Below are 20,410 nucleotides of genomic sequence, written 5' to 3'. Positions count from 1 at the left end.
AAGTTCTGGGTCGCGTTCTTTTTTATATGAATCAGTAATTTTTTTTCATGTCGCGATTGTCCAAAGACTTCATATATGACCAAACGACGCGTCAAATGTAAGTAGGCGGATGCAAGACAAATAAAAAAATTCGACTTTGGAATTCATGAAGAAAAGTACCTCCGGAAGTCTTAATGAGTACTTTTAACATATTTCTGTTCAGACCTGTTAATATCCGCACTTGAAGAGTGATGACGGAAACATTTGCGAAAGTTTGCGTTACATGCGATCGCCACAATATTGGAGAGCGTAAAACACTTGAATATGTCCTACACGACGTATTCTGTTCGTCATTGTTGTTTTCATTCAAGATAGCATCGGCTGTGAAGCGTTCGCGAACGGTTGCTTTTAGCGCATTGGGTTTCAGTTTGAGTAAATGCAGTTTCGAATTAAAAAAAACTTGAAAATCCCTGTGACATAGCCCGTTTAAGATAGACCACGAGTTTGTCCGCAGAGAATCATTATCTAGTGTAATAGGAGTATGTTAGAATTATCGGTGATTCTTATGAGGTGCGGCCTAGCTGTGCCCATATGTCCCCTATATTTGGAGTTGAAGACGTCAACCAAGCTATAATCAGGTGCATCCAACGGTTTATTTCGGCGGTAGATAACTGTAGATATCTGTGTTCGAAGGGCCTTGATCGCCTAAGAAATTCGTATTTAGTTGGAAAAGTAGGTAAGATCGCTGGTCGCTATGAATGCACGTTTGCCCTCCGAATAGAGCTCTCCAGAGTACGTTTCTAAGACTGAGATTTTCACCTTTGATCAAAATGTGATAAGGCTGCTTTGTTCAATGGTGCAGACTAATTTTCGCGGCAGTAGAATAGATATTTAAAACATTTCAAAACAACGACACAACTTTTGAGTTTGGAAGACATGTTTCGATACTTCATTGTCCATCGTCAGTTCAAGGATATTTATAAATCAAAAATTTCTAAGCATCCTTGAATAGTCAAAAACATCTTTGAACGGACAATAGATACTGAAGTATCCGAAACATGTCTTCCAAACTCAAACGTTGCGTCGTTGTTTTGAAATGTTTAATATAAATGGTGTTGACCTTTTTATCTTAATCGTGAAGGGAAATACTTAAATTTACTGCATGGAGGATTTCTTGTCATTCGGAGCCGTTTGGATTAGTTACTTTATGCCGTCGTGTAGGCCAGTTTTGTACCCTTTACTTAGGCTCAAAATTCGCTGCAAGATTTCAGATATGTCATCAGACATAGGATCTGCAGATTTCTATACTCGTGATTTCACGTTTATACTATTAATCTGCAGTAAGATTGCAGATGTATGTTTACCACGGATATGAATGTCTAAAAAATCCGCGTCTTTGCAAAGCTGTTCATTGTTGCCTGTCGGTATCAATAGCGATACATATGGCTTCTTGCAGTCGTTTTCAGCTCCCTTGCTTTGTGGCTTTAATTAGATATGGTGTTCTTGGAGCTGAAATGTATCCACATTCTTTTGTGGTCCTTTCGCGTCCAGCAGATATTTTAAAAAGTCGGAAGTCGGAAGTCAGAAGTTGGAAGTCCAAAGTCGGATGTCGGAAGTCTAAGTCGGAAGTTGGAAGCCGAGGTCGGATGTCTTAAGTCGGAAGTCAGATGTCGAAAGTGGGAAGTCGGAATTCGGAAGTTGGAAGTCCGAAGTCGGATGTCGGAAGTCTTACGGTCGGAAGTCAGAAGTCGGAAGTCTCTCCTCGGCTTTCGTAAGAAAACAAATCTATAGTTTTCTTCTGCAAAATTTCAGCTTATCATTTCGTAACAAAAAAAAATCTAATTCCTTTCCTTTTCGAAGGGGCAAATGCGTCGCCTGGGAGTTCCTGCTTGATTGACTCAGAGGCAAATTTAGCTCGACTGAAACACGCGAGGGCTCAGATCAAATTCAACTTCTCTTCATCGTTGCACCCAATCTTTACGATTTGTTCAAGACCCACGGATTCTTGAACATTTCTAGCTTCGAATGTTGCACTCGTTAAAAATTTTAACAAAAACACCCCTGAGATCCGGTTTTTGTGCGGATTACAACCCTTTGCAGCCTTTTTACGATGAAACACGCCAAAATTTTCCAAAAGCTACCTCCTTCAACAACCTTGCAGTTCCTTTTTAAATAATAGACTGAACAACATAAGACGAGGCTGATGTAACCTGCATAGCAGTCATTTCAGAGAGCACGAAAAGCGAGCGAGAATAAGGGCGTATGGGCTATTTAACTGTTCAAAACTGGCATAAGAAGAATCCTAATGTTATTTCCCAAAATATTGCCACAGTTTTGTGATTAGGGGGAATCGCGTATTTTATTATGTTATTATGTCTGCTCTCGAAAATGACTGCTACTCAAGTCGAGGTGGACAAAAACATTTTATTTAATTTGCAATCATTCTCTTTAACTGAATATGTTACACATCTACGTTACTGTGAATAATTTCATGAAAGTCAAAAAGTGCATAATTCAGTTTCTAGCTGTATATCTCTAGATAATTTATCTCGAGTAACAAAAGTCAATAAACTTTGAAGCATAATCATAAAAATCGACTCCTTTACGAATTGACTGATTCTTTGAGAATCGTTCAGCACTTTTGCTATAGTTTTCAAGTTAACCAAGGTTTCTGTTTTCCTTTTAAACTGATACAGTATTTAACTAGTTGGCCAAATCAGCAATACGCAGGACAACCTTTTTAGGTCTTATTTTACGGGATTCCTCGTTAATAAATTCTAATGAGTAGCTAAATTATGACCATCCGGTATAAGAGTAGTCCTGAAAAGGACTGTCTGGAATGGGATAAATTTTAGGTTTTAAATTATTGTTTTTATAATTTTACTTTTCATTTTTAGTGTTAGTTTGGCGTTTATTTAATTTTAAATCCTTTAAAATTCAATAAAGCTTTAATAACGAGGATTCCTGTAAACGTTTTCCTGCCCTTCATATTTTGCTGTGAATCATCTCAATCGTAACCTCTTGGCAGCTTAAGACCTGATGAATTTAGTGGTGAAAACGAACGCATATAGATACACTAAACTATTATAAAACCTGGGTTAACTTTAAATCCTACATTACGTCAATAAGATAAAGGAAAATTGGGCCCCAGAAATTACGCCTAGTACACGTATGAAATTTAGCCTGTTCCAGGCTCTCGGTGTACCGCGAGAGACGGGAAGGAGCGGGCGCTTCTTCGCCTCTCCCGTGGCACACCTGGAGCCTGGCACAGGCTATATGAAATTTTGACACGAATTCGTCCGTGAATTCTCGGTTCACCGAATGATCTAGGCAGAAACTATTCTCAGGCCACTTACGTGGCGTTATTTAGAACCGAAAGTTTCATCTATAAATCTACTGTATCATAAACTTAAGTAACTAGATTTGTTTCATTTTCAAAGTAGAACTGAAAAATCCCTTCATCGATTTTTACTCACTTTTGCTATGGCCAAACACCTCCAAAATAGTCATGGCAGTCGCAATCCCTACTTAGATATGGTATCAATTGAGACATGCTCCTCCGCAGTCTTCATGCACGCATTGTTATTTGGGAGTGAGGAGAATGTGATACTCAAATATCAAAGTTGACTTCTCCATGTTATTCCTGAGATTTTTTAAAGAAACTGGGTGCTGATGCTTAACCAATGTTCAGGGTGAAGGCCTGGATAATCTTGCTGATCAATTTATTTCACTCTATTAAACTCCAACTTAAAAACGTCCTGAGGCTTTTCAACCAGAGAAAACGCCCTAATAAAAAAAGAAACAAAAACGTAATTTATTAAACCTGATAACAAATGTTAGTTGATAATATCAAAATACATTGATGCAGGCGCTGATATTTAACTTAAGCTTGGATTACGTCAGCATACGACGATCAAGACTTAAAGAGTATTCGTTCTCCCGGCTTCCCAACTCTAGCTATATCACCATTAGAGATTATTGAACCCGGTATAGAGTGTAAAGTATAGCTTCTTTAGTTAATATTCAAGTGGTTGACTTTTTGATTCTCTACTCCATGGTCGTATATCTAACATAAACAAACCAGTCAACCATCTGACAAACAAACATGGTTTACTCGGGCACAAGGAGTGAGTATTGTTTTGCCCAAACTATGAAACTACTTTAGAAAAAAAATGAAACTACTTTAGACCTTCCACCAAGTCAGAAAAAAACCCGGCACACTGAAATCTCTGTCTTATTCCAGTGCTATTATTATCTAAAATTGCTATATTACTCTTCTCAAAGACCCAACGACATAAGAGCCACTCCCTTTTATAGCCACACGCACCTTATTTATCAAATGATGAACGGCTCGGCGTGCATTATTGAGATATGAATGCAGGCAGGAGGTTTCTAAGCCCGAAAGAAGGGTAACAGTTGTGGAGGCGTAGCCGAGAGTGACTCTTGCTTCTTGCAATTGAGTGCACGGCAAAATCCCAATGGCATCCATAGTTCGTTCATTCACTTTACCCTGTTTCAAAATCATAAAAAAGGGGTGGGACCACCAAATGGACTGATAGAGGCAGCCATCGGCGCCTACATAAGCTGACGTCCGGTCCCATTTCCCAGCAAAATGATGTAAAATTAAAACGGATGCCTCTTTTGCACGTTCGCCCAGGCCATCATCAACATAACTCAATACTCACGTTAATCCGTCTTCGTTTTATAACATAATATAAAAAGAGAAACAAAATTTGTTTTTAGTCCAGTTACTGATGTGTATTTTAGACAAATCCTGTGCTATATAGGTATCGATGAAAAACAATTTTTGGCCAATAAGTATTTTAATATTCCTTCTACAAGGTCGATTGTAGGATATTTTGTACTGCTAATCAGGATGAATATTTTGTTCGAAACGTTGGAGGACTCCGCCGCTAAACCAGAATTATGTTCTCGCAAAAAAAATATTATAAATTAAAGAAAAAAAAGAAAAAAACGCAGAACGACCAGAGCGCGTGCTCGCTTACACTAGCGTGCACCTATAGGCAAATAGTAAACGCTAAATTGACCAGTGGGAGCGGCGCACTTTACTTTATTCTGTTATAAAGTTAAATACGTCAGGAAGTACGCTACCCCCAACTAACCTTCAAAGTATCCAAGGAATAGCCGATATTGACAGCTGCGTTCTATCTGCTTCATGACAGTTCACATCAGAAGAGAAACTTCATCCTCTAGGCTGTACTCTCCCTCGTTGCGTTACTTAGAGATCCTGCAGAGAAGCAAGGATGGCACAATAATCCTTAGACGAATGCCCTGGCTTTGCAGGATGTGCCCCCGGAGGGAATCTGGATGCTGTTCATATCTCCCTTGAACTCCAAGAGTTTTGTAGTTCACTTTTCGCTCTTCTTTCCCCGTAAAAGACCAATTCTCCTTAATTCCAATCTCATGCTCTGGAGGTAATATGCTTTGCATTTCATAATTATATAACCATGTTAATTCGAACACACTCACGGAACTTGGAAAGAAAACCCAAAAATATTGATGTAGACACTTACCACAATGAATTTGAGTTATTCCGGTCCACATAGACACCTAGAGTGACACCTACCTGTTTGTTAACGTTAAATATCACTCTACAATCTGAACACAGAGTTTGTTAGTAAACGATAGGGCTTGATAGCCCAATCGAGGACAGCTTCTACAGCATAATGCACGAAACTCACCAGTACATCACATTTTATCTGTGAATATCGTTTAACGTTTTATTTCCGTGGTTCTGAGTCAAGCTAAGTTAGAATTGCATGACATTTTTCTGTAGTTCAATAGAATTCATTTAATATTCCCTCTCCTCTTCCGTAATTATCACTTCTTATTTCAGTATACATCCCGTTCAAGCCAGTATACATTCCGTTCACCCACAGTTCCAAAAATATGTTTCATGTTTTCATATTCATTTATCCATCCTCCACGGGTATATTACGAACTCACAATATGACCAGCTCCCAGTTGGCTTGATAGCTCAGTTGGTAGAGCACTGCACCGGCATCGCAGAGGTCATGGGTACGAATCCCGTTCAGGCCTGCATATTTTTCAGGCATTCTTTCAGCTTAAATAACTGCGAGGGTCTTTCTTCTAGTTAATCAGTTAATATACTATTGTAAAGCAACAACCCCTTCTCAGGAACTTCAAACTGTATTTAAAAATAAATTTGGGAATTTATGATCCGAGAAAATTGAAACTACGAGTGACCCCCGCTTGAATACAGACGGTCCTCTGGAACCAGCCATGAACTTCACACAGCGACCCAGTATATTGCCTGTCACCCTAACAGATCACGTTACAGTTAGCTGCCGGTATGTAACCCGGCCTGTATTCAACAGAGTTGACTACTGTACCTGTGTGCAATGCCTGTTGAGTGCATTCCCCGGCAGACCGGGATAGGTTGACTGCCACGACTACACGGGCCTCGGGAGCGCGAAAGTAAGACAAGCACCAAGTGGAGCGCGCGAAACCCTCCACCCAGCTTGGGGTCACGTGAATGGCAACTATTGGCCACCTTTCCGTATTAGATGCTTATTATTCATAGTTCAAAGTTTGGTTCCGTCGAAGGAGATGTTACAACCTTAAAGTTACGTTGTTGGATTTGAAAGCAGGGACTGGGCACTGCCGTGGTAAGTGTGATCATTCGCTCCGCTAGTTTTCTGTTTGATCCAGCTCTGGCGGGTTTTTTTTAAGAACACAACCCGTTGTTGCTTCCTCCTCCACAAAGAAATCGAAAGGAAATCAATAGTATATTTAGGTCTTTGATGTGGTAATTTCAGTGGGGTTGTTCTCTTGAAAATGTGGCTTTTTAGCGCTAATACCTTTTACTTGCTACTGAGGTAGAAAGTAGGCCTCTTTCGGGAAGTCAAATCAGTTATCTGGAGAGATTCAAAATATTGGTTAATTAAGATCTTGGGAGTAATTTGTAATTTGCGCGTTGTCTAAATTTCCCGGGTTTGATTGTTGAAAGCAGCCCTGAGATAAGAAAGGATACCTGTTTTGAATTCCGGTTTCTAGATCAACCATTTGGATTCCCGATGTTTCCTCTTATGCTGTGGATTACAAGTTCGTTTCTCCCACAGGAATACTCGAGTACCTTCCAAAAGCAAAATGAAAATGAATAAGTATATATGAATAAAGATAGAGATAGTGATGACGACGGCTACGATTGTGAAGATGATGATGATGATGATGATGATAATGACGATGACGGTGATGATGATGATGATGATTATTATTATTATTGTGATGATGATACCTGCTTCCCCTTCCCTACAGAAAAATGATCGTAGACGAAAAATTTTGACCCCTGCTTAATTATGCAGATGGTCATTCTAACGCGTTAGCTGCCTGTATCAAGTGACCCGGCCTATTCTCAACTGAGTTAACGACGTAGTATGGAAATTTAAGCATTTGTATCGGAGCTTTACCTCTGGTTTAGACTGTGGATGAAGACGTACTGACAATAAACAGTCTAGCAAATAAAGAAGAAAGAAAGGCAAAAGAACTTACTTTTGTGAATCCATTTCTACACGTCTATCAACATAATTTGAATCTGGAATCCTCTGTTCTTTTTGACTGGATGTTTAGTTCTGCATTTCTATAAAGCTAAGGAAAAACGAAGTACATTAGAAATTAAAGTTTATCACTTAGTCCCAGTTTCAAAATAGCACGTCAGCATGCGCACCCTCGTCAGCCTTTTCAGAACTATCCCTGAAAATTGAGCTGCACTCGTGAGACAATTTCTAACTCGTAGTCAACTACTTTTTCCGTGCGCGAGAATTAGTTGCTAAGTCAGTTTCCCTACCCAGAGATCCTGAAGATTTGATAAATCTGAGCCAGGATCCGCCTTTTTGGGAAATATACATCTCAGTAAGTTAATAAAGAAACCGGCCTGAGATCCAATTGTTGTACACATTCCAGTTCACCGTGCACCGCTTCTTTCTCCAAAATACGTTATAGTTACTAAGAGCCCTCTTTAAACAGACTTGGAACTCCAATTCACTGCCAGAGGCTCGGTCGCCGGAAAAAATTAAAGCACACTTTCAAGCGACAAATGGCATGATTTTTCTTCTCGCGGCCTAAATCAAATAGTCTGAGATGCACTTTGGCGTATAGAAATAAGCGTGTCTTTCTAATTATTAAGGGCTGTTCTCCAAAATTTTGTTTCGGGCGCTTTGCACAATTCAAACCTGTGAGATAGTTTCTGAATGAGAAAAGCTGAAACATCACAATGGCTTCATTTTTCGGAATTTGAATGAACGAAATTTTTCGATAAATCTGCCTAGTCCCGTTCCCCGTTTCATTTTACTCATTTCTATTTTAGCTGGCATCTTAGCGGGTCATCTAGAAAACGTGCATTCGGATCATTAATACAAGAGAAATTAACCTAGGCTGCAAAGTTTAGCAAAATGTGCCAGGTATACCGCAACAACAGAAAGTACTCATTAATTTAATTAAGGTGATTCCACTGAATTGCATTGCGCATCCTTGCTGCGCATAATTTTTCGCGTCATTTAGCGCGCGCACGAGCGCGCGCACGCACAACATTGCGGGATTTCCTTGAGGTTAAGCTCGGCAGGAAAATAAATGGTCCTTTCCTTCTAAACGAACACGGTGACCCCCATTTTTTATTCAACGAAATTAAAGAAAATACGACTCTCTAAGTTATATCCCAGTTTCAATAATCTTTCATTATTCAATTTCGAAAAATTATTGTGAAATCACTACTACGATCAATTTTGGACGTTTCGCGGGAAGCGTACAACCGCTCGAATGTCCCCTGTTATGCTATGGGATTAATTTATTTAGCCACTTTATGTCGTTTTACTACAAAGTTACAGTACTGTTAAAAGAAAAATGCTAGTATTTCATTGTCAGTACTAACTTTCTGGAAGTAGTAAGCACTTCTCGCTGAAGACTAGCTCCTTTAATATGCCACAATAATATATCACATGCCTAGAAAATAGTGAGATACTACAGCCCTCTAGGGTGAAAACAAGGACGGTGACCCCCTCTTTTTATTTTATTTTTCTGATGTACTAGATGGACTTAACATCTGTAGAGATTTTCAAAAAATTCTCATTACAAACGTTCTTTCGATGGAATCACCTTAAATGGGTTACTGTCACAGGTAGGTAAAAAACTTACCCATGTAGATCGATTTTTTGCATCATCTAACGTTTCAAATATATCTTTTTCGTTGCACAAAAGACCATTTGCACCCATTTGGTCTTATTCGCTTTTCTCCGCCATGGTTTTCGTTTTGTTTTGCCTTGACTCGATAAAACCTTCGTAGAAACGTTGACTCGTTCTCGGTCTTCTGCTCGCAGCGCGAGCGGGTGTTCTCCTTTTTCCCGCCAGAACAATTTGGTAACCAGGTCATCACGGTAAACGTTTACGCGCGTGCAGTATTAATGTTCAGTTTGGTTATCATTTTAATTTTCTTTGTATTAGCTGCAACGAACTCAATAAAGTAAACTGAAGTCGTGAAAATGTCACTTTTTCGAGTAACTTTCCGACTAAGTCGCGGCCTAAATGTTATTTTTCGCCTCTTTTACACTCGATTGAAAAACGCTGTCCCCTTGCAAAGTGTGAACGATGTGACCTGATGGACTTATGGGTAATCTAATTAGCATGCGCACAGTTTTTTTCTCATCCGCGGGAAATATGTAAATGTTCTAAAAGAAAGAGTAAATTTTGACAAGGAGCAAACATTCAAAAGAGGAGTTCAATTGTTCTTCCAATTTTGTAGGGAAAATTCTTTGCATTTTTGTTATTCAGATCTAATCCATCCAATCCAATCCTTCTCATCTAGGTATTGTTCGCAAGATCTTATTCCACTACATCGGCTGATTATGAAAATCGGTAACGTTTGTTAGAATTGGTGATGTAGTCAAAAATAATTCGAAATAATGATGTCACAAAAGCCGGGAAGACGCCTGGGGCCGGATTCACAGGAGTGAATGGGTTAAGGAATGTTAGTGAATTACTGGAATCAAAAAGTTAACTGAGCTAGGCAAAGAAGACATTTTCTTTGGGAAAAATGATCAAACAACCCAAATTAACAGATATTAAAGTACTCTACCTTAAAGATAGGTACCTGTATTCGCGATTTTTTCATTATCTTTTTTTATTGTAATTGAGTCTGTACTGCTCTTTCAAGAGTAGGACTTATTCAGTGAATAAATAAATGAATAAATAAGTAATTTATAAAGTACTTACATTTTCACATCGCTCAATTCTCTTCAGCTATTTTCTACATATTTTTTGAGTCGACCTACAGCAGCATATTATCTAAAGAAAATAGTACACAAACAACAGTAAGAAATATACAGAAATAATCCTTTTATAGGTCCACTTAAACGAATATAATTTCTTTGTGTTGACTACCAACTCTAGTTTTATATAACATCCAAAAATCTTTAATCAAGATAATTGCCAAATGGCAAGGTAATACAGATAATGGGCGGTGAATTCAGATGAGTGTAGTTAATTATAAGTCTTTCTCTTTGTAATCGGGGTTTTTAGAACTTATTTATTATCTATGAAAAAGTGCTAAATCCGTTTTAAAATGGCCGACTACACTGTACCTGTGTTTATCTCTTTTTATTTTACCTTTAAGCTATTCGGTGAATGTTACTGCGCAACTGATATATTAGCTGTCAGGGTAAAGCAAATTCAATGGCTTAAGAGCATGAAAGCAAAAGGAGCTTTGGACAGCAAATGAGTTCTCCAGTTAGGAATGTTTAACATTGTAATTTAACTGTTAATTGAACATCAGTTACCCACATGTACAGTCATCGGCTTAACAGGTCCTCGCCAAATTGGAGCCTTTTTCCTCGTAAGATAGTCGACACCGCCACGATCTCAGGCAAGTGTTAACTATACAACTCTTGAACTCACACTTAGACGAGATATTCACTATCAGTTACAGCTCAAATGCTTTCATAAATCTTTAAAACTGTCCGTTTAAAGTCCTGCAGTGTCAAAGTCTGGCAAACTCTTGGCAAACTTGTACCCGGACTAAGTTTTGAGAGACCAACTTTCGCTCCAAATTTAAGTTCTTTCAGTTCGTAGAGCAGCAAACGAAACGGCCGTTAAGAATTTAAAAAACCAACTTCAGCTTAGGTGCGCATGAGTAAATAAATATTTGATACACTTTATCTACCACGGAATCATGAATAACCATTGTGTAAGGAAATATCTCTACATTGGTGCGTGTTTCAGTTCAGTATCGATTAGCATAATTTCAAATGCTGAGATCTTTGCCACCTACGAACCAAAAAAAAAAAAAGGCGAAAAGGAGGCATCACAGGACGCAGCCGAAAGATCAATTGCCACGTACAGGAACCTTGACAGCTCAGATTAGCTCGATTTATACTAGAGACAGATCATCCGTCTGGGACGAACTTGGGCAAAGAACGGTAGTTCGTCTGATAATTCGTCTGTGTATAGATACGGGCTTTCAAATGGATCATCCGTCCAGACGAATTATACACGGTAGGTCGTCTGTCAAGACGAACTACCGTGATCACTCGTCTGGACGGATGATCCGTATTGACCTTACTCACTGGACTCGATGTTGTACATTGAAGACCACAATGAGTATCATCCGCTTGAACACCATTTCCTTTATGGGAAAATAACCCCAATACTGAGGTCCCGGTGTAGGTGGGGAAGGGGGGGAACTCTCTTATAAACGTGACGGAGGTGATTGTAGGAAACTTTTAAAAGAACCCCTGAAAGGTACCAGTATGCTGTTTTGTGGATGTGGTGCGAACAATTTTTTACCCCTAAGAGGTACCAAATCAATTGACTGACATTTACTTCCTCTCATATTTTTCGGCTCAATACCCTCAAAGTTACCACCATATCTCTGACGGAGGTCATTTTAGATTTTATTACCCTAAGGGGGACCAAAACCCCTAAACTGGGTACGAAGATCACCCCCGTCACTTTTAAATGGGAGTCCCCCCTCGGGACTGAGGTCCCCTACTATTACCAGATGATAACATGGAAAACAAGAACAACCTACTCCCCACCGCAGTTTCTTTAGAAACTAACCCCGTTATTCCCGGATGGGACGTTCCTAGTCCATCGCAATATTCCGAAGCGTTAACTTTTTATTTAGGATTCTCTTACAGTAATTCGCCGGTTTTGACTAATACACCTGGGCCCGGGTGTTCGAAAGCCGATTAACGCTGACTGAAAATTGTGATAGGCACTTCTTTTAATCTTTTTTTACGTATCCATAGATACTTAGGGTACCCATAAATTTACGCCGGGAAAGAGTTGTCGCACACTATTTGTGGTCGATTTTTTCGTTTTGAAAAGGTGGCCGATAAAAACTTGAGCACTTTTCCTGAAACGACAACGAAACAGTTGTTTTTTGGAGGGGAGGGGGGCTAGGAGGTTCAGAATGATGCGAAAGAGAGAACAAGGGGGAGAGAAGAGAGAAGAGGAAAAAGAAGACTACGCGATCTTATGTTTCTATATCGCCGACTTTGGTTAGTTTTTTAACGACAGAAAGCGATTCGTACCGCACTCTCAAACAAGCTTGACTTCAAAAATCGAGCTCAGTAGACCTCATGGAAAATAAACAACATCTAAGGGTTTTTCTAACTTTTATTTCAATATTCTCCCACTAGAACTCTTTCTCGAGAGCTCACAAAATGCCTTAAAGGAACCGAAAGTTTCAATCTGGATTGACCTCACAATCGCACAATCCATCGTACGGAAAAAAAGATGGCGGCGGTGTATTTTACCACAATACCTTGTGAACCTTACCCTGCGAGCAGAGGCCCTTCGATCTTCCTAGATAAGTCGACTTATCTAGGAAGATCGAAGGGCCTCTGCTCGCAGGGTATGTGAGCCTAATATAGCCAATAAGCACATAGCAAGCCATCTTTTTGCGAAATTCGTTCCAGTACTAACAACATTGTGTATGCTAGGTTTGAATTTTCCTGTGCGTTTTTAGGGTTTTCGCGCGCTAGGAATTATGGGTAAATGTACCGGTCGCTTTTTTTGGCACGGTGGATGAACAGCTGCACACATTTTTGAAGACTGCATCACTGAAGGGTTTTTATTTTTTTTATACAGTGGTATCTCAATAGCTCGGGACGTCGCCAGGGTCAACACAAAACTGCTTGAGATACCAAAAGCAGTCTGTGCTTATACGCTTGTGGTGTAGAAGCTGGGCCCTTGTTTATAAGCGCACACCAAAACGAGCTAACAAATAGTTCAAAAACAAGTTCAATAACCTTCATGAAGGTGGAGACACACTTGGGGACATGTCACAGGGGCACGCAGCAAGGACAGTTTCCATAATGTGAATTTCCCGTTTTATGAAAAAGTTCTGTTGCAGGGACAAAATTTGGACCCCGCTACATGTTGTAGGAAAATTCAGCTGGTTTGAATTTCTGTGCCGTTAAGTGGGGATCATAGTGAGCCATTTTTTCAGCCCTAATAGTGATCAGCACGTAGTTTCTCCTTATAATTTCACTACTTGATCAACTGTACATGACTGATGTACATCTATGGAATGATCACTAAAGATAAATGTCTTGATGTTTGAACAAAGTCTCCAAACAAGTATCAAAAGAACTATATGGAGACTACTGGGAGGAATAAGCATGTTGATAATATTGGGATTTAAGGGGTTTGCTTTCAGTCTTCATGGAAATGGACTATCCAATCAGAATTCAAGGTTGAATAGTTTACAAGCTTGTCTGGGTGGGGGAAGAGGGGCAGTGCGGGTGGGGGGGGGGGGGAGGGGGTGCAAGATAGTTGAGAAAAGCCTGACATGTGTGCTTTGACTTGAGTGTTCTGCCCCCTTGTAACTGACCGTTGCACTCTCTCAAAATCAGTTCTGGTTATGTCAAGTGTCACTGAGCTAACAAATGAACGGCCACTTGAACAAAAATTCTTCAAATGACTGGTGTCTACTTTCTCAAGGCATATCTCCCCTCACTCCCCTAAGGATATTTTGTAGGAAACCATGACCACACTACAGGTGAACCTCCCTGACAAAGGTTTTCTTATTGGTTAATGAAGAAAAGAGATCAACCCATACATGTAACTGCTTAGAAAGACAAAAGCCAAAACACACATTTGATTGAAAACAAGTATTAAACCAGGCTCCAAGGAAAATTTTCTATCTGCTACATGTGTATAATATTATACGAAAATTATGGTGATCTGCAGCCACAGTGTTCGACTTATGCTTGTTCTTGCATTGCTGAATTCTTTGAAGATAGTAGGGACAATCTGTGCTTAGCATTGATCACCGTTTTGTGGATTTTGCAGCGTCAGCAGCTTCTTTTGCTGTGGACAAAAGAAAGGAAGAAAAAAAACAACTCTTTTTAGTACTACTGTACCTTGGTACAAGTTTAAGACATTCATCAATTTTCATCTTACAGTAGAAGCCAAACCTGTACCGCAAAATGAAAAATCACATAATTATATGAACTGCAGATGAAAGGTTAAATAGATGAAGGAGCACTGCAGTTTATTTCAGGTGTACATGTATGAGCAGTCATCTATAACTGTGATGGTCATTCATCTATTTAATCACTTGTTTTTTTCAAGAATGGCAAAACTAATGCCTTCATCCCCACTCATAAGATAGAACCACCTTGTACAGCATGACAAACAACAATGACTGCACAGAGAAAACTGCTGAAAAGCACCCATTTGAATGGACCTACTTTAACCCTTCATTAATATATGGAACAATATCCAAAAGTGATCAAACCCCACTACAGTGCAGGCCCAGAGATAAGCAAACCAAACCACATCAATATAAAAGAAATATATGGTGGAACCTCGATTGTACGATATGGCAAGGGGACGGCAAAATCATATTGTTAAATTGGGATATCATTGTAAATGAACTCCTGATTTATAAATAACTTTTGCCGGGACACAGAATGTTGATCATTAAATCGGGAATATTGTTAGATCGACGACCCTAAAATCGGGGTTCCACTGTAATAACAAGTTTGTGGAAAACATGTACAAAAACATCTCATACCTTTTTTCTGTTCATCTCGTTTTCGAGCAGCTTCTTCTCTTTGTTTTCGTATAAGTGCTAGTCGTGCCAAGTCACTTCGAGCCTGATCTGTCTTACCCTCTTCCTGAAGTTTTCTTTGTCGTAGAATATCCTTTTGTCTAGCTATTTCTTCCCTGAAAAATTCAGTGTGAGGAAACACGGCTGAAAAACCATACACTTATTTATAATGAACAAAACAGGTTTCCTTTTCAGCATTGAAAATTTATGTTCAAGCAAAAGCTCTCGATTCCCTCACAGAATCTTTGTCAAATGGGACGTTTTGTCACATGATATTTTATCAACTTAATCATGTGACAAAAACATTCAAGATCACTGTCGTGACAACGATTCCGTGAGGGAATCAAAAGCTTGTGCTTTAACATAAATTTTTGATCCTGAAAACAAAACCTGTTTTGTTGATGTAATACGACAGGATCAACAAACAATTTTTACTCTGACTTTATTTACAATGTATAATGGTTGTTGTCATAGTAATGTCAAAGTAATAACAGCAGTCAAAGGTGGCTCATAATGACAGATACCAAAATATCTTTCAGCTAATTGGATATAACAGTTAATCTCAAGGGGGAAAAGGAAAATACAAAGGGGTAAAAGATAATTACCTTTTCAACATGAACATTTTATGTTTGATTTGATTATTATTTGTTTCCCATTATTTCTGAGTGGAATGCCTGTAAACTAGCTTTGGGTAGCTAAGTGCATTTTCCACTATAAAGTAAAACAAAGAATTTGATTTGATTTGATTTGAACATAGTTTTGGATAAAAGTTGTCAACTGAAGTGCTCAACTTGCAAAAGGGATGCAAGAGCTGATTTTGAATGGAACACAAATGACTTCAAATTACAATAGAAACTGCAATCTTTGACAAAACTGTTGAGAAACGTTTAGCCGAGCAAGAAATTCCACCGCTACTGTACATTCATACATCAACAATCCCCCCCCCCCCCCATCAGTATTGATCTGCTGCTGTAAAAAAGGTTGGGTTAAAGGGGCAGTATCATGGGAGATTGAAAAGAGATATAATGATTTTTGGCCAAAATTCACTAAATTTAAACTTTGAACACTGTGTTCATTAATTTCTCAATCGCCAATTTAAAGAAATATTAATAGTGATTCTAAGACGAAAGGTTAAACCAAAATATAGTACAACCGGCGATTTTTAGTGCGTTACAACAGCTAAATTTGAAAACGTCCGCCAGACGTTTTCAAATTTGAACCCCTCTCTATCTTGGTCATCTGCCGGCAAAAATATCCGTGGATAGTTTCTTTGCATTCTGATAGTCTTTTAATGGAATTTTGTCATTATATCTTCACTGCTATCAACCGAATAGCGTCTTTCCGATTTTCAATGTGCTACTAAAAATAGCGTGATACTGTCCCTTTAAATTCGTCCAACCCTCAAAGCAACATTGAATGAGGTGTAGGGGGGAGGGGTAGGGGGAGTAAAGGTTTATTACTCTCCTGGTGTTGTTTTCTTTAAGGGAGGTTGAAATCTATGTGTATTGTGCAAGAAGAGCAAAATCACCAACATGCTCTTAAGTCTAAATAATTTGTTGCTTTGTTGAACAAAACTAGTTGGGAAAAATGAGAATTATTCACATTTTTCTCGACTAGTTTTGTTCAACAAAGCAACAAATTATTTAGACTTAAGAGCATGCTGGTGATTTTGCTCTTCTTGCACTTATTATTAGCAAACTACTGGAACAACACGCATGGATGTGGAAACAACAAACCTTTCCCGCCGAGATAGCTGTGGTTTAGCAGCATCATCAGCTTCTATGTCAGTTGCTTTTTTTGTTTTATGAGCGACTCTGTTGGGATTTTCTATTTCTATAAGACCACTCACACCTTTGGGTTTTCCCTATAGTGAAAAAGAAAGGATAATTATGTGTCTTATACAGGGATGTTGCTAAGAGACAGCTACTGGTGAATTACACTGTCTGAAAGGGATCTTATTGGCTGAAATTTTCACAGAAAACAAATCAGTTGAGGCTAATTTTAAAGATGTACAATAAACATTCTGATCCAATGGAGCTAGCTACGGTTTTGCTAAGCTACAGAAGTGCATTGGGTAAGAAAATTCTTGACAGTACATTTGACTCCCTCAAAACTCTTTCCACCACAGGGGCTTTGTAAAAAAGAAGGGGAAAAACAGGAATGTGCAGTTCCAGAAAAAATCCATATTCACCCCATGGAGGGTCCCCAGAAATTCCTAGTGGGAGGGGGATCTTAAAAGCCAAAATTTAGAAGCGAAGTATGAAGCTAAACTGAATTTCCTTGGGGGAGGGAGGGTGCAAAACAAAAACCTTCTGTGCGGGGAGTATGGATATTTTACTGCACAATGAGAAGAAAAACAGAAATGGGAAAAATGGCATAGGGGACGACCCACCCTACACTCCCCATTATTTCTCTCTTTCCACTCTCTTACAGTTATTTGTCTCCACTCGAGCACGAAAGTGGTCTCTGTGGAGGAGGCCTTATTATAAAACAAGCGAAGTGACCTGCACCATTTGCAACGTCTTACATGGTTGGTTGAGAGAACAAAAGAGCAAACAACACAACAGTGAGAATGATGTATTAGTCAGTAACGTCCCAGGCAAACTCAGAAAAAGAAATTCTGAGTGCTCCTATCAGGAGTCGAACCTAAGACCTTCCAAATACACAACAATGTTCCCAGCCCTAAAAGACAATGCCGCTGCAGGTTATCAGGGTCAAGTGCAATTAGAGCTTTTGAAAGGTGCAGGTCTACTGAAACAAGTACCTTCTCTTCTTCACTGTCAGATTCTTCATCGCTGTCAGAATCAGATTTTTTGGCAGCAGCTGCACCTTCATCATCTGAGCCTTCACCTTCTTTTTTCTCCTGAATACAGAATATCGACACACAAATAATACATATACATAAACAGTGTGCGTTCCCAGTTGAAGCTGTAACCTATTATATCCCTAAGGGCTGTCATTTAAATTGTTTCCTCAAACTTCTTTTCGAGTTCACATATTTGAAAACTCCTGGCTTCTCGATTCTTGATCCTCTATCCTTGATTCTCGCATCTCAAAACTCGAACACCTCAATGTTCAAGATGCGAGTATCGAGTTTTGACGATCACGTTGAGACTGTCAACTTACTTTTGAGCAGTGCTGTAAGAACAGCTTTGCAAGAAGTACTCAGTGGAAGACAGGAAAAAGAATGCCTGTAGGCCATGTGCTTTTAACAAATCAAAGACAGTTTTCTACGGTCTATCCTCTCATAGACCATAGAAATGGCATCATAAAATGTTCAAAACTCAAATGGAACCACAAGCCATAGGCAATTGATGACAAAGTTACTGAAAACTCTGTGAGTCCACAAAGAAAGCCTTTTGTGTCTCACACTGTAAGTACCGGTAAGTAAGAAGTAACAAACTTCATTTAGCTCAATCTGCTCTAATTATATTAAATTTTGGTTCAAATGATCAGTTCAACAGTGGTTAAAAAGCAAATCAATATTTAAAAGGCAAAAGGTATGTCTTGAAAATTTAGCACAGATTCATAGGGGGTGCCATTTTCTACGTTTGCACAATCTGTTTTCCGTTTTTTACCAGGGACCTACATTTTACAACTCCTTGTGTACCGAAATCGTCAACTCGTCCTCCTCTATCTCCTTTAAGAAAGCACTTAAGGCGTTTTTCTATAATAACTATTAATAGTTTTCATTTTCTTGTAGCTTTTCTTTTCGTAACATATTCTTCCGTTTGACATTGTAATTGTATGAAATTGTAATTGTATCCGTCGTGGTGTTCTTATCTTCTTTTTTGATTTCATCTTGTAAAATAATAACTGAGGAGACCTAATTAATATAAGCTTCCTAGTTTACTTTAGGTCTCCTCGCCATTGTTACATCTATTTTTTTCTATTTTCTTTTTGTTTGTTTACATTGTATTTGTGGTGTGGCAAAATAAATGAATCAATAATCCCATGCAATACATTGTAGGTTAAAAGATGCCTTTCCCCTAAACAACTGACAACTCTAGCGGACAAAACAATACCTAACAACTTTAGAGGACAAAAAACACCTAGTAGGGATGGTAGTGGATTTCAAGTTTTCCTCGCTGAAGATACATGCAATGCAGCCAGTTTCGACCGTCTTGGAGTCAATGGGTTAAAGACACTATCTCCTGAGTAAACACTTCCAGCTGTATTTATACAATCATGTATAAGTTTCTAATGAATAAACAGTTTGTTATACAATATCTTCCTTTGTCCAAATCTAGGTATCTGTATTTTAACAGCATTTTCCATGGCAGTCAGGGGGACCAAGAAAACTCCAAATACACTGTTGTTCTGAGCTCTGTTCTCACTTTACAGTATGTGGTACACTGTATTATGGAAAAGAATAGAGAATGGCTCCCCCGCAAATCTGTTGGCCAACTGTTAATAAACTGTTGGCCAACAGACAGCTGTTAAAAGGCCCATGTGTTTATAGGGAATCTGTTCTTTAATTTTATGACATTATGACTTGACATATAATTAATTTCAAACACACTGTGCCTCAGGCAACTCTACATATGCCAAAAGCGACGGGAAGAAACATCTTGCAATGCTGATTAATATTTATAAAAACGATTTGTAATAAATACTTTATGGCTTTAGCAAGTAGCAACCTCATTTAAAGCTAATTCAAACTGCGTATCCCTTCATTATAATTGCATTATTAAGCTGAAGCTTGAGCTTAACTTGTTATAGATGTAGAAATGAAATAATTCCAATATTGGGTTAATAAAAACGTTACTGAGAAAACGACTAGAAAACGACCTAAAGCGTAAGATTGAGGCATTTTATGTTCAACATGTAGGGAACAACGAGTTTTCCTGTTTTAAAAATGTATTGGATTGCATCATGCAAATGATAATTATGGTAAAAGCGAAAACGAAGTAACACGATGTACAACATGAAGCATTGTAAAATGCCTCTGTGGGTGAAATATCACAAAAATAATATCGAAACGTCCGCTTTGTTTACCCTCCAGTCCTGTTGTCGTCTATCTCTTTCCATCTCGGCTTTTAATTCCTCTGCATCGGTAAAATGGCGCCTTCTTCCTTTGTGATGCACTTTTCCTCGTCCTAGCACAGGCAAGAAAATCGAATTCAGTACCACCAAAAATAAGTGGAAATAGGTAAAATGTGTATACCTACCTCCTCGTTTCGACATTTTGCGTCAAAAGAAAAGAGTTTTTTTGAAAATTTGCTGTAAAATTAATCCTAAAAATCGCATTGAATGAAAACTCGTTATGCGAACCCGCAAACCTGGCCAGCGTGAGCGAGTCTTCTTCATGTAAGTACGTCATGTATGAAATACTAATCA

At 38.8% G+C, this 20,410-nt stretch overlaps 1 protein-coding gene and 1 long non-coding RNA gene across 3 annotated transcripts; both read right to left on the bottom strand.

Annotated features, from left to right (window-relative positions):
- Positions 1–2,831: 2,831 nt before the first annotated feature.
- LOC146462405 (uncharacterized) lies at positions 2,832–9,293 on the bottom strand. 2 transcript variants are annotated; one of them, XR_014857149.1, is made up of 5 exons: positions 9,151–9,293; positions 7,513–7,608; positions 6,995–7,096; positions 5,103–6,878; positions 2,832–3,765 (listed from the first exon to the last, which is right to left on the bottom strand). It is a non-coding gene; the product is annotated as an uncharacterized LOC146462405 (long non-coding RNA). The 2 variants fall into 2 exon arrangements; XR_014857150.1 differs by having other exon boundaries at positions 5,103–5,734.
- A 3,777-nt stretch (positions 9,294–13,070) lies between these two features.
- On the bottom strand, positions 13,071–20,380 carry LOC146462404 (uncharacterized). Its single transcript, XM_085085675.1, has 6 exons — positions 20,242–20,380; positions 20,069–20,169; positions 17,835–17,933; positions 16,807–16,934; positions 15,035–15,186; positions 13,071–14,325 (listed from the first exon to the last, which is right to left on the bottom strand). Exons 1-6 carry the CDS (start codon positions 20,255–20,257, stop codon positions 14,285–14,287), a joined length of 537 nt encoding a protein of 178 aa, XP_084941801.1. The 5' UTR covers positions 20,258–20,380; the 3' UTR covers positions 13,071–14,284.
- Between the last annotated feature and the right edge of the window lie 30 nt (positions 20,381–20,410).

This window comes from Pavona decussata, unplaced genomic scaffold (assembly GCF_977016875.1).
Source record: "Pavona decussata unplaced genomic scaffold, jaPavDecu1.1 SCAFFOLD_189, whole genome shotgun sequence".
NCBI lineage: Eukaryota > Metazoa > Cnidaria > Anthozoa > Scleractinia > Agariciidae > Pavona > Pavona decussata.
This window is presented reverse-complemented; position numbering and strand designations above follow the sequence as displayed.